The 14,497-nt window shown below is 34.4% G+C and overlaps 1 protein-coding gene across 8 annotated transcripts in view; it reads left to right on the top strand.

Moving 5' to 3' along the window:
* Nucleotides 1-14,497, top strand: part of NF1 (neurofibromin 1) — a 250,416-nt gene that overhangs the window by 98,626 nt on the left and 137,293 nt on the right. For all 8 annotated transcript variants that reach the window (XM_060290048.1, XM_060290047.2, XM_030862088.3 and 5 more), the window contains 3 exons: nucleotides 2-136; nucleotides 3,709-3,822; nucleotides 14,217-14,296. In XM_060290048.1, the coding sequence (XP_060146031.1) occupies nucleotides 2-136; nucleotides 3,709-3,822; nucleotides 14,217-14,296 (329 nt within the window). The remainder of the gene's footprint in view (nucleotide 1; nucleotides 137-3,708; nucleotides 3,823-14,216; nucleotides 14,297-14,497) is intronic.

The raw sequence follows: 14,497 nt of genomic DNA, 5'->3' as shown, positions 1-14,497 counted from the left end.
GAGTCTTACATTTAAAGAAAAAGTAACAAGCCTTAAATTTAAAGAAAAACCTACAGACCTGGAGACAAGAAGCTATAAGTATCTCCTCTTGTCCATGGTGAAACTAATTCATGCAGATCCAAAGCTCTTGCTTTGTGTAAGTATTTTTTATAAAATGCCTTGAAATTATACTTAGTTTGGTTTAGCTGGAAAGCCAAAACCTTGAAGGTGATTGTTAGCTCAAGAACACTTACTGACCTTCCTGATCATACATGAAACCTAAGAGATCCCTAAGAAAACGAACTTACAGAGAATACTAATATAATTAGATCAGATTTCTTAACCTTTTGTCTTAATTTTTCTTATCATTAAACTAACATACTTTGGTAAGATCTTCTGTCCCTACCCGGCTACCAGATTATATATTATTCAGGCATAATCCTGGGATGGGGTTTAGATGTAATGAAGCAACCATAAATTGAGTGCTTCCTATATCTACACAGTTGGTTTTTTAAGTCTCCAATTGCTATTGCCAAAAAATTGAGTTTTTCCATCCCCCTTTCTTCCTGTCATCAGCCTTTTAATGTCACTGGCTTTGCCTATGTATACTGTATTGGGAGAAAAAGGAGTTAAAAATGGGTATGGTTAGGGCTTCCCTGGTGGCACAGTGGTTGAGAGTCTGCCTGCCGATGCAGGGGACACGGGTTCGTGCCCCGGTCCGGGAAGATCCCACATGCCACGGAGTGGCTAGGCCCGTGAGCTATGGCCGCTGAGCCTGCACGTCCGGAGCCTGTGCTCCGCAACAGGAGAGGCCACAACAGCGAGAGGCCCGCGTACCGCAAAAAAAAAAAAGAAAGAAAAAAAAAATGGGTATGGTTAGCGCTCAATTATTGTGGCAACTCTGCTCTTAACAGCCTCAGATGGTATTAGATTCCTGAAAGCATCACTGTAGTACACAAGATAATTAGGAACTAACGAGTGAAAATGAGTGACAGTTATATGAAAGGATGAAAAACATGGGTTCTGGAGACATATTAGCTATGTGATTTGGGTGACTTAACCTCTCTGTGTTTAGTTTTCTTATCTGAAATATTGTGATGATAATAATAGTTCCTACCTTAGCTTGTTAAGCAGACTGAGATAGTACATGTCATGCTTTTAGGAACAATGCAAAATAAATGCATAATGAGCACTAAATAAATGTTATGTATTATTACTATTAATAAAATACAGTTAACATTAACACTAATATTATTAATGCCCCAAACATAACAGAAATATATTGTGAAGCTCATAGGATAGCATATTTAACCCCTGTGGAATTTCTTCAGTCCTTGGAGAGCAGCATACAGAACGATTTCCTATTGCTTTGTTCAGCAACAGGCTTTTTAAGTGCTAAGGGTACTTTTAATTTTGATGGTATATTTTTCAAATTACTATACTATAGGAGTTCATAACTTGATGTCCATATTTTCAAGAGTTCTTTGAATCCTCTGAATTTAAAAAAATATTTATGTAAATATTTTTTCTGGAGAGACAAGAGATGAGAGACAGAATTCCCAAAAGGGTTAGTGACCCCCCCCCCAAAAAGGCCTGTGTTGTTTTGAACTCTTTGAGAAGCCCATCCAAATTTGGGAGTCTAATAGAATAAATTGTTAAAACTTTGGTGTGGAAAAAGTCCTAAAATCTATCATTAAGACTTTATAAAAGGAATGAAATAACGTTTTCCCCTCATTTCTTTGTTATGTAGCCCAGGTTACTTGTGGTGGTGTTTCATCATGCATGTCATATATTAGCACCACTCTGTTTGCATAGCTATAATTCGGAATCAGAGAATACATCAAAGTCACCAGTGCCTTCTGTGTTAAATATTTTATTGTCAAGGAACAAGAATTTAAGCAAAAAGTGCTGTTTTCCACGTTTAAAATTTAGCAAGCAGAAAAGGATCATTTAAAATAGAAGTTATTTTCTTTGCTGCCATCTAGTGGTTAAATAACTTTTCTCAGAGTAATCAAAGGTAAGCTAAAATAGTGAAAGATTCATTGTAAATATTTGATTATTTTATATTTTACCTATAAAAATCTAAATCTTAGTAAATAGGATTAATATAGGAATAACTATTAAGTGATTTCAGTCATGGTTTTTTAAAGTAATGTGATTTTATTGTCTTGTCTCTACCTCTCTATCCTAATTCATACTACTCTCAATTTTTCAAGCCTCCTAATTGCTCAGCTTGCATCATCTCTTGCTTCCTTTTAATCATTTCTCTGCACTAAAGTTACAGTGATATCTTCAAAAAGCAAATCTTATGCTTCCTGCCCAGCTTAAAACCTTTTAGTTGAGGTTGCTTTGGGAATAAAGCAAACTCCAAATAGACCTACATGGTTTTGCAGCGTTTGTCTCCCACCTACCACCTCTGCAACATCTAGCATTATATTTGTCGTCTTTACTCTAGTCATGATGGCCTTTCACTCCCTCTTACTACATTCCTTCATGCCTATCCATGCACTTGCAGTTCCTCTGCCTACAGTATGCTTCCCTATCCTCTGTCCTCTTCACATAGTAATTCCTAATTCTGAGCTGTTATCGCTGCCCTAAGGAAGCATCCCTGCCTATACCACATTTCCCTGTTACAAGTGCTCATAGCAGCATGTAACTTCATAATTCTTTCTCATTTGCAATTTAAACTTGTTGATCTAATTATTTTATTGATGTTTGTCTTTCCCACCAGACTACATGCTCCAAGAGGGTAGGAAACATGTCTTTTTTACTTGTTGTGTCTTTGGTGTTCAGTAAATGTTATTGGGTTATTAATGAATTAATACAAATGTCAGAAAAATAGGCAGTTTTTGAATTATAGATACACTGGGGTGAGGGCTTACCTTAATTGTTGTAATGGGAAAGAGTGTGTAGTTAACAAAATAAAATATGGGCACTAATTGAATTGGCCTCACTTAAATGAACCATATATGCTTGAAGTGTAAATAGATTCTTCCAAGTTACAGGAAGCATTTTAGTCTCTTTAAGTAGGTAGACATTCACATTTATATACTGCTTTGTTTTGTATACAATGTCTTTCCACAATGAAAAAGTCTGAAGTATGGGTATCGGGAGGTGTGGATTCTAGCCCTGTGTGGATTTGGGTAGGTCCTTATACTGGACAAGAGGGCTACACAGGATAATCGTGCAGTCCTCATCAAGCATGCACATTCTTTGCCTTTCATCACAAGTTTAAGATCCCAAACCAGAAGTTCCAAATCAGAGGTATATTATTTAGCCAATGTAGTGTTGCTGAAAAAAAATTATTTACTTCCATTATTGATGTAATTTCTTAACTGAAAAGCTAATACCTAGTTTTTGTTTTATTTTAATTAGGATTTTCTCTGGATATTATTCACGTTAATGAACAAGTATAGATGTAGATTGAGAATTCTTAACAAAAGCAGTTTTGATTTTTTTTTAAAAAACCCCACAATTATTATTATTTTTGAGGTAAAATTCACGTACCATGAAGTTTTTACCTGTTTAAAGTGTACAGTTCGCTGGTTTTGGTATATTTACAAGGTTGTGTAGCCATCACCACTATCTAGGTCTAGAACATCTAGAACACTTTCATCACCTCAAAAATAAACCTAGAACCCATTAGCAGTCAGTCTCCATTCCCTCCACCCTTCAGCCTTTGTCCATCGATTTTTTTTTTTTAATTGAAATTTGCTTTTTTGTTTGCAGAATCCGAGAAAACAGGGGCCTGAAACTCAAGGCAGTACCGCAGAATTAATTACAGGGCTCGTCCAACTGGTACCTCAGTCACACATGCCAGAGATTGCTCAGGAAGCAATGGAGGTAAGGGGAAAATGAATTCTAGGCTCTTGAAGGTAAAGTTGTAACTACGTACATTCCTTTTTTTAATCTATTCCTTTTAAATTTTTTCTTTAATTTTTATTTTATTAAAAAATTTTTTTTATCCAATTTTTAAAGGTTACTTTCCATTTACAGTTACTACAAAATATTACCTATATTCCCCATGTTATGCAATATATTCTTGAGCCCATCTTACACCCAATAGTTTGTACCTTCCACTCCCCAGCCCCTGTATTGCCTGCCCCCCAAACTCCCTCCCACTGGTAACCACTAGTTTGGGCTCTGTATCTGTGAGTTTGCTTCTTTTTTGTTATATTGACTAGTTTGTTAGATTTTTTAGATTCCACATATAAGTGATATCATATAGTATTTGTCTTTCTCTGTCTGACTTATTTCACTTAGCATAATGCCTGCCGAAGTCCATCCATGTTGCTGCAAATGGCAAAATTTCTTTCTTTTTTATGGCTGAGTAGTATTCTGTTGTATATATATGTATTCATTACCACATCTTCTTTATCCATTCATCTGTTGGATGAATGGACACTTAGGTTGTTTCCATATCTTGGCAGTTGTAAATAATGCTACTATAAACATTGGGGTGTATGTATCTTTTCTAATTAGTATTTTTGTTTTTTCCAATATGTACCCAGGAGTGGAATTACTGGTCATATGGTAGTTCTGTTTTTAGTTTTTTGAGAAAAAAACTGTTTTCCACAGTGGCTGCACCAGTTTACATGCCTGCCAACAATGTGCAAGGGATCCCTTTTCTCTATATCCTCATCAACATTTGTTATTTGTGTTCTTTTGGTTTATTCTGACAGATGTGAGGTGATATCTCATTGTGGTTTTGATTTGCATTTCTCTGATGATTACTGATATTGAGTATCTTTTCATATGCCTGTTGGCCATCTATATGTTTCTTTGGAAAAATGTGTATTCAGTTCTTTTGCCCATTTTTAAAATCGGGTTGTTTGTTTTTTTGATGTTGAGTTGTATGAGCTGTTTATATATGTTGAATATTAATCTCTTATCAGTCATATAGTTTGCAAATATTTTCTCCCATTCAGTAGGCTGTTTTTGCATTTTGTCAATGGTTTCCTTTGTTGTGCAAAAGCTTTTAAGTTTAATTAGGTCCCATTTGTTTATTTTTGCTTTTATTTCCTTTGCTTCAGGAGACAGATCTAAAAAAATACTGCTACTATTTATATCAAAGAGTGTTCTGCTTGTTTTCCTCTAGAAGATTTATGGTTTCTGGCCTTATATTTAGGTCTTTAATCCATTTTGAGTTTATTTTTGTGTATGGTGTTAGAGAATGTTCTAATTTCATTCTTTGACATGGAGCTGTCCAGTTTCCCCAGCACCACTTATTTTCTTCCATTGTTTTTTTTTTAAATTAATTAATTAACTTATTTTTGGCTGCATTGGGTCTTCGTTGCTGCGCGTGAGCTTTTCTCTAGTTGCAGTGAGCTGGGGCTTCTCTTCATTGCGGTGCGTGGGCTTCTCATTGTGGTGGCTTGTCTTGTTGCGGAGCATGGGCTCTAGGCACATGGGCTTTGGTAGTTGTGGCACATGGGCTCAGTAGTTGTGGCTCACAGGCTCTAGAGTGCAGGCTCAGTAGTTGTGGCTCACGGGCTTAGTTGCTCCCCAGCATGTGGGGTCTTCCTGGACCAGGGCTCAAACCCATGCCCCCTGCATTGGCAGACGGATTCTTAGCCACTGCGCCACCAGGGAAGGCCAGTATGGCCATTTTAACAGTATTGATTCTTCCAATCCAAGAACATGGTGTATCTTTCCATCTGTGTGTTGTCTTCAGTTTCTTTGATCAGTGTCTTATAGTTTTCGGAGTATAGGTCTTTTGCCTCCTTAAGTAGGTTTATTCCAGGGTATTTTATTTTATTTTATTTTTTTGATGCGATGGTAAATGGGAATTGTTTCCTTAATTTCTCATTCTGATAGTTTGTAGTTAGTGTATAGAGACATGCAACAGATTTCTGTGTATTAATTTTGCATCCTGCAACTTTACTGAATTCATTGATGAGCTCTAATAGATTCTTGGTAGTGTCTTTAGGATTTTCTATGTATAGCGTCATGTCATCTGCAAACAGTGACAGTTTTACTTCTTCCTTTCCAATTTGTATTTCTTTTAGTTCTTTTTCTTCTCTGATTGCTGTGGCTAGGATTTCCAAAACTATGTCAAATAAAAGTGGCAAGAGTGGACATCCTTGTCTTGTTCCTGATCTTAGAAGGAAATGCTTTCAGCTTTTCACCATTGAGTATGATGTTAGCTGTGGGTTTGTCGCATATGGCCTTTATTATGTTGAGGTATGTTCCTTCTGTGCCCACTTTCTGGAGAGTTATTATCATAAATGGATGTTGAATTTTATCAAAAGCCTTTTCTGCATCTATTAAGATGATCATATGATTTTTATTCTTCAGTTTGATAATGTGGTGTATTACATTGATTGATTTGTGGATATTAAAAAAATCCTTGCGTCCTTGGGATAAATACCACTTGATCATGGTGTGTGATCTTTTAATGTATTGCTGAATTCATTTTGCTAATATTTGGTCGAGAATTTTTACATCTGTGTTCATCAATGATATTGGCCTGTAATTTTCTTTTTTGCCATAGCTTTGTCTCATTTTGGTATCAGGGTGATGGTGACCTCGTGGAATGAGTGAGGAAGCATTCCTTCCTGTGCAATGTTTTACAATAGTTTGAGAAGGATAGGTGTTAACTCTTCACTAAATGGTAAAATTCACCTGTGAAGCCATCTGGTCCTGAACTTTTGTTTGTTGAGATTTTTTTTTATTATTGATTCAGTTTCATTACTGGTAATTGGTCTGTTCATATTTTCTATATCTTCTTGATTTAGTCTTGGAGACTGTACATTTCTAGGAATTTGTTTTTTTCTCAGGTGTCCATTTTATTGGCATATAATTGTTCATAGTAATCTCTTATGATCATTTGTATTTCTGTGATATCAGTTGTAACTTTTCCTTTTTCATTTCTGATTTTATTCTTTTAGGCCCTCTCCCTTTTTTTCTTGATGAGGCTGGCTAAAGGTTTATCAATTTTGTTTATCTTTTCAAAGAACTGCTGTTAGCTTCATTAATCTTTTCTATTGCTTTTTTAGTCTCTGTTTCTCTTATTTCTGCTCTGATCTTTATGATTTTTCTTCTACTAACTTTGGGTTTTGTTTGTTCTTCTTTTTCTCGTCCCTTTAGGTGTAAGTTTAACTTGTTTATTTCAGATTTTTCTTGTTTCCTGAGCTAGGCTTCCTCTTAGAACTGAGGTAATCTTCTCTCTTAGAACTGCTTTTGCTGCATCTCATAGATTTTTGTGGATCGTTGTGTTTTCATTTTCATTTGTCTGCAGGTATCTTTATTTCCTCTTTGATTTCTTCAGTAGCCCATTGGTTGTTTAGTAGCATATTGTTTAGCCTCCATATGTTTGTGTTTTTTTGTAGTTTGTTTCTTGTAGTTGGTGTCTAGTCTCATAGTGTTGTGGTTGGAAAAGATGCTTAATATGATTTCAGTTTTCCTAAATTTACTGAGACTTGTTTTGTGGCCTAACATGTGATCTATCCTGGAGAATGTTCCATGTACACTTGGAAAAGAGTGTATTCTGCCGCTTTTGGATGGAATGTTTTCTACGTATCTGTTAGTTGATATAGACTAACGTGTTGTTTAAGGCCAGTGTTTCGTTATTGGTTTTCCGTCTGGATGATCTGTCTGTTGATGTAAATGGTGTGTTAAAATCACCTACTATTATTATGTTACTGTCAGTTTCTCCCTTTATGTCTGCTAATATTTGCTTTATGTATTTAGGTGGTCCTATGTTGGATGATAAAAAGAGACATCTCATTATTGCAAAGGGTTCAATCCATCCAGAAAATAAAACTTTATATGAGTCTAACAACAAAGATTTAAAATATATAAAGCAAAAACATAAAATTTCTAAATATATAAAAACATGTAAAGTAAAAGGAGAGATAGACAAATACAGTTATAGTGGGATACTTGAGCATACCTTTCTCAGTGTCTGGTAGAATAAGCAAGCAAACGAATAGTAAGGGTAGAAGATCTGAACAACATGGTTATCAGATTTGACCTGTTTGACACTTACAGAGCACTGCATTCAATAAATGCATTTTCTTTTCAAGTACATGTGGAACATTTAGTATATCTTGAGCATAATGCAAGTCTCAACGAATTCTGAAGGATTGAAATTATCCAAAAAATTTTTTATGACTACATTGAAATTAAGCTAGATAGCAGATAACAAAAAGGTTTATGAAAGATCAAATGACTATACAGTTGATGCTTGAACAACATGGGTTTGAACTGTGCAGTTCCAGTTGTATGCAGATTTTTTCAAAAAATATGTTGGAAAACTTTCTGAATATTTACGACAATTTGAAAAAACTTGCCAATGAATTGCTAACCTAGAAATACCAAAAAAAAATAAGAAAAAGGTATGTCATGACATAAAATATATATGGATACCAGTCTATATTATCATTTTTTGGATCATTTATTTTATTACACTTTTTTACTTTTTTTAATTGAAATATAGTTGATTTACAATGTTGTGTTAATTTCTACTGTACAGCAAGGTAATTCAGTTATACATACGTTCTTTTTTTTAATATTCTTTTCTGTTATGTTTTAATCACAGAATATTGAATGTAGCTCCCTGTGCTATACAGTAAGACCTTGTTTATCCATATATTATCATTTATAAATCTATTATAAAAAGTTAAAATTTATCAAAACTTACACACACACTTACAGACTGTACATGGCATCTTTCACAGTCAAAATAAATATAAAAAAATGTACAGATGCAGTATTAAATCATAACTGCATAAAATCAACTGTAGTACATACTGTACTACTGTAATGATTTCATAACTGCATTTTGTTACTATTTTGGTGAGCTCAAGTGTCATGAGTATCCATTTAAAATGCTATGTGAGGCTCATAGTCTCTGCATGAGCAGTTAATCTCATCAGTAAATTGTGTATCAGTAAAAAGCGATCTCTTGTGGTTCTCATGTATTTTTCATCATTTTTAGTGCAGTAACATACCTTGAATAACACCATGTAACCCATATGAAGTGCCACTAGTGATGAACGCAGAAAGAAGTCATGACATTACAAGAAGTTGAATTGTTTGATATGTGCTATAGATTGTAGACAGCTGTGGTTGTCTGCCATTTCAAGATAAATGAATCCAACATAAGGACTGTTGGTTGGGGGGAGAATGGAAATTCATGAGGCTGTTGCTGCAGATACTCCAGGTGGCATGAAACCTTGCACTTTTTGTGAAATATCTTTTTATCTTGTATTGAAAAGGCAGCTTTTATGTGGGTGCAGGATTGCTATAAGAAAGGCATACCTATTGACTTCGAGAAAAAGTGAAGTCTTTATCTGACAATTTGAAGCAAAAGGAAAGTGAAGGATCTAAAAGCTGGAGAATTTAATGCCAGCAAAGGATGATTTGATACTTTTAGAAAGAGCTTTGGCTTTAAAAATGTCAAGGTAAAGGAGAAGCAGCTTCTGCTGACCAAGAGGCAGCAGATGAGTTCCCAGACGCCATTAAGAAAATCATTGAGGGGAAGGGATGTAAGCCTGAACAGGTTTATAATGCAGATGAAAGTGTGCTACTCTAGAAAAAAATGCCACAAAGGACATTTATTAGTAAGGAAGAGAAGCAAGCACCAGGATTTGTGCAAATGCAGTTAGGTTTATGATCAGAACTGCCCTTATTTATAAAGCTTCTAACTTCCAAGCCTTGAAAGGAAAAGGTAGATACCAGTTGCTAGTCTTTTGGTTGTACATCTAGAAAGCCTGCACAGTGAGAACCCTTTTTCTGGATTAGTTGCATCAATGCTTTGTCACTGAAATGAGGAAGTACCTTGCCAGTAAGGGGCTACCTTTTAAAGTTCTTTTGATACTGGACTATGCCCCTGGCCACCCGGAACTCCATGAGTTTAACACTGAAGGTGTCAAAGTGGCCTGATTGCCCCAAACATGTCTCTAATTCAGCCTCTAGATCAGGGGTTCATAAGGACCTTTAAGGCTCATTACACTCGGTACCCTGTGAAAAGGATTGTCAACGCTATGGAAGAGAACCCAAATAGAGAGAACATTATGAAAGTCTGGAAGGATTACACTATCGAAGATGCCATCATTGTTATAGAAAAAGCTGATTCATCTTGTAAACATGATGTAAACTTACAGTATTGATAATTACAGTACAGTACTATCGATCTTTTTTCTTTTTGATTTTTTAAAAACATTTTCTTTTTACTAGCTTTATTGTAAGAATATAGTATATAATATATATGACATCCAAAATTTGTGTTGATTGACTATGGTATTGGTAAGGCTTCCAGTCAACAGTAGGCTATTAGTAGTTAAGTTTTTAGAGAGTCAGAAGTTATATGTGCATTTTTTACTGCATGGGGGGTCAACACCCCTAACCTCATTGTTCAAGGATCAAACTGTGCTTTGTTTTTACTCATATATCCTGCTCGTAAGAAAGTAAATTAGTACAACCATCATTAAAAATTGTTTTGCAATATATCTATAAAAGCTAAACATATGACTTAGCAATTCTCCTCCTAGGTATGTATCCAACAGAAATGTATATGTATGTTTACCAGAAGACACATACAAAAATATTAATAGCAGCATAATTTGTAGTAGGCAAAAACGCTGGAAACAACTCAAATATATCAACATTATCATTCCACTTATTAAAGCAATGCAAAAAGAACAAGCTACCACTAAGTACAAAGCATGGTTGAATCTCACATACATAATATTGAGTGAAAACAGCCAAACACAAAAGAGAACATGCTGTATGATTCCCTTTATTTATACAAAGTTCAGAAACAGGCAAAAATACCTATGGTGATAGAAGTCAGAACAGTGGCTACCTTTGTCAAGAGCTGATGACCGGAAGGGAATGTGAAAAAGGCTTCTGGGTGTTAATAATGTTGATCTGGGTAATGGTTATATGAGGTATATTCATTTGTGAAAATTCATTGAACTGTATATTTAAGATTTGCTACTTCATTATTTATCATGCTTTATTTTACCAAAAGTGTTTCAGCCTCATTGTTACACTCATTGCTTGTATTTGTGTACATTGCTGTTGGTTCTATAAAACAGTATATACTTTGCATTCTTTTTGGAAGGCTATTTGACAGTATTTAGCAGGAGCTATACAGATGTCCATTTTTCTGTCAAATAATTACATTCCTGTAATTTTTTAATCCTGTGAATATAAGTTAAAAGGAAAAAGTTACACACATATATGCTTACTGCTCTTATTTGTAATAGAACATTAGGAGAATTTTAAATATTCACTAGTAAGAGAATGTGTTAATATTCAATAACAAGAGAATGATATTTCAATTTGGTGAACTGATTGACATATATACACTAGTATGTATAAAATGGATAACTAATAAGAACCTGCTGTATAAAAAAATAAAATAAAATTCAAAAAAAAATCCATTAAACCGTGCAGATCACAAAGCAATATGGAAAAATATTTATGAAATGTCAAAGGAGTATACTGTGTTTACAGTTTTGTTAAAATATATGTGGAAAACTTAAAAATGGAAAGGAACATGAAAAGGAAAACATTCATATTAAGGCAGAGGAAAGACTAACACATTTTCTTTGAATATTTCAAAAAAATGGTTTGTCAAACAAAAATGTTACAGAATTTGCCACTTTAAAGTGTCAGTAACTAAATTTTTGCACAATAGTAACAAAATTGAATGTTAATTTGTGCTGTTTTTCCTTGATATGAGAGGTATAACCTATATAATTTTTGAAGATTCTCACAGCGAATTGCAGTTTTCACTAAACATCTCAAAATAATTACAGTGAAAGTATTTGAAATAAGAAAATATAGGTCTGGTGTTTATATAATTTATAACTTTCGGAGTTACAAAGTTGAACAAGGTTAGAAATTGACTTATTTTTCCTAATGTGAGGCAGGTTATCATTGCAGCTGTATTTGCAGTTTATGCATTTAATTTGGTTTTAAGAGAAGAAATCAGATCTCATTATGTGTTCCAAACAGTGTTTCATTGGAATTTTAATAAAAGGCTTTAAAGAGGAGTAAAGAATCTCCAAATGTGCTGACCAAAGACTGAGGAGAATGTGCAGAGCTCAACAGTGTGCGTCTGGGGGAAACGTTGTGGAGCTGGAGTTAGGATAGGGCTGGTTTGAAGGAAGAGTCTAGTTTTACTCTTTATACCCTTGATGGCATTAATTTATTTAATAGTAGTGTTTTTTTTATATTAGTTGTGTATTCCTGTTAATGTTCTGTGAGCCAAATCCAATTTCAATTCTGTGGTCAATTGAGGTATTTTAGGATGAATAATCTGCTATGAAATACAAAATCTATTTTCCTCCCCCTCTCTCCTTTTTGAAAAATAATTTGTCCTGTCTGTTCCAAAAGAATTTGTGGCAAATAAGATAACTTCTACTTTATCTTATGGCCTAGAAGTAAAATTTTTTTTGTCAGACTTTATGGACTGACTTTATTTTTTATTTTTATTTTTATAATTATTTTTTTTTCTTATTAGTCAACCATTTTACACACATCAGTATATACATGTCAATCCCAGTCTGCCAGTTCATCACACCACAACCCGCACCCCACTCCACTTTCCCCACTTGGTGTCCATACGTTTGTTCTCTACTTCCGTGTCTCAATTTCTGCTCTGCAAACCGGTTCATCTGTACCATTTTCTAGGTTTCACATATATGCGTTAATACGATATTTGTTTTTCTCTTTCTGACTTACTTCACTCTGTATGACAGTCTCTAGATGCATCCACGTCTCTACAAATGACCCAGTTTCGTTCCTTCTAATGGCTGAGTGATATTCCATTGTATATATGTACCACATCTTCTTTATCCATTCGTCTGTCGATGGGCATTTAGGTTGCTTCCGTGACCTGGCTATTGTAAATAGTGCTGCAATGAACACTGGGGTGCATGTGTCTTTTTGAATTATGCTTTTCTCTGGGTATATGCCCAGTAGTGGGATTGCTGGGTCATATGGTAATTCTATTTTTAGTTTTTTAAGGAACCTCCATACTGTTCTCCATAGTGGCTGTATCAATTTACATTCCCACCAGCAGTGCAAGAGGGTTTCCTTTTCTCCACACTCTCTCCAGCATTTGTTTGTAGGTTTTCTGATGATGCCCATTCTAACTGGTGTGAGGTGGTGCTTCATTGTTGTTTTGATTTTCATTTCTCTAATAATTCGTGATGTTGAGCAGCTTTTCATGTGCCTCTTGGCCATCTATATGTCTTCTTTGGAGAAATGTCTATTTAGGTCTTCTGCCCATTTTTGGATTGGGTTGGTTGTTTTTTTTAATATTGAGCTGCATGAGCTGTTTATATATTTTAGAGATTAATCCTTTGTCCATTGATTTGTTTGCAAATATTTTCTCCCATTCTGAGGATTGTCTTTTTGTCTTGTTTGTGGTTTCCTTTGCTTTGCAAAAGCTTTTAAGTTTCATTAGGTCCCATTTGTTTATTTTTGTTCTTATGTCCATTACTCTAGGAGGTGGATCAAAAAAGATCTTGCTGTGATTTGTGTCAAAGAGTGTTCTTCCTATGTTTTCCTCTAAGAGTTTTATAATGTCCGGTCTTACATTTAGGTCTCTAATCCATTTTGAGTTTATTTTTGTGTATGGTGTTAGGGAGTGTTCTAATTTCATTCTTTTACATGTAGCTGTCCAGTTTTCCCAGCACCACTTATTGAAGAGACTGTCTTTTCTCCATTGTATATCCTCGCCTCCTTTGTCATAGATTAGTTGACCATAGGTGTGTGGGTTTATCTCTGGGCTTTCTGTCCTGTCCCATTGATCTATATTTCTATTTTTGTGCCAGTACCATATTGTCTTGAGGTAAAATATTTTTGTGTGTATTAGTTTTGGAGAGATCTCCTTACTTGGGGATTATTTTTATTTTCTATAGAGTTCTTTGATACTTATTGAAATTATTTTGTTTGTGTCTTAAAGCACTTTTTACACATGTATATTGCTATTCTGAATTCATCAGTATATAACTTCTGTGTATATGCCATTTAAAGTAAGACTGATAGGAATAAAGTAACTTCATTTTTTATATATATTATTATATATATATAAAATACATATAATCCCCTAGAGGTTTTGGTTCTTCAGAGTTTTTCTGTTGTGCCCTATACTGTGTGTTGAGGCTACAATTAAGTAGCTCAATTAGTTAGCATTTGTAAAATAAATACTCCAGTGTTATGTTTACCAAAACTCTTTTGAATAAGTCTTCTCTTTCTCTTTTTTAAAAATTCAGGCTCTGTTGGTTCTTCATCAGTTAGATAGCATTGATTTGTGGAATCCTGATGCTCCTGTAGAAACATTTTGGGAAATCAGGTATATGCACTGTTATTTTTCAATTTAAAATTTTATTTTGTATTTTTTGTCTTTGAATATTAACTCTGTAGTACTTAGTTTATTATAAAACTTTATTCATTTATACCTCCAGAGGTTTTATGAGTTTGTATTTTATTTGACTTGAAATTATTAGATTATTTCTTGTTTTAACTGTAAGAACACTGTCACAGCAGTTTAGAA

This window comes from Globicephala melas, chromosome 20 (assembly GCF_963455315.2).
Source record: "Globicephala melas chromosome 20, mGloMel1.2, whole genome shotgun sequence".
Classification (NCBI taxonomy): Eukaryota; Metazoa; Chordata; class Mammalia; order Artiodactyla; family Delphinidae; genus Globicephala; species Globicephala melas.
This window is presented reverse-complemented; position numbering and strand designations above follow the sequence as displayed.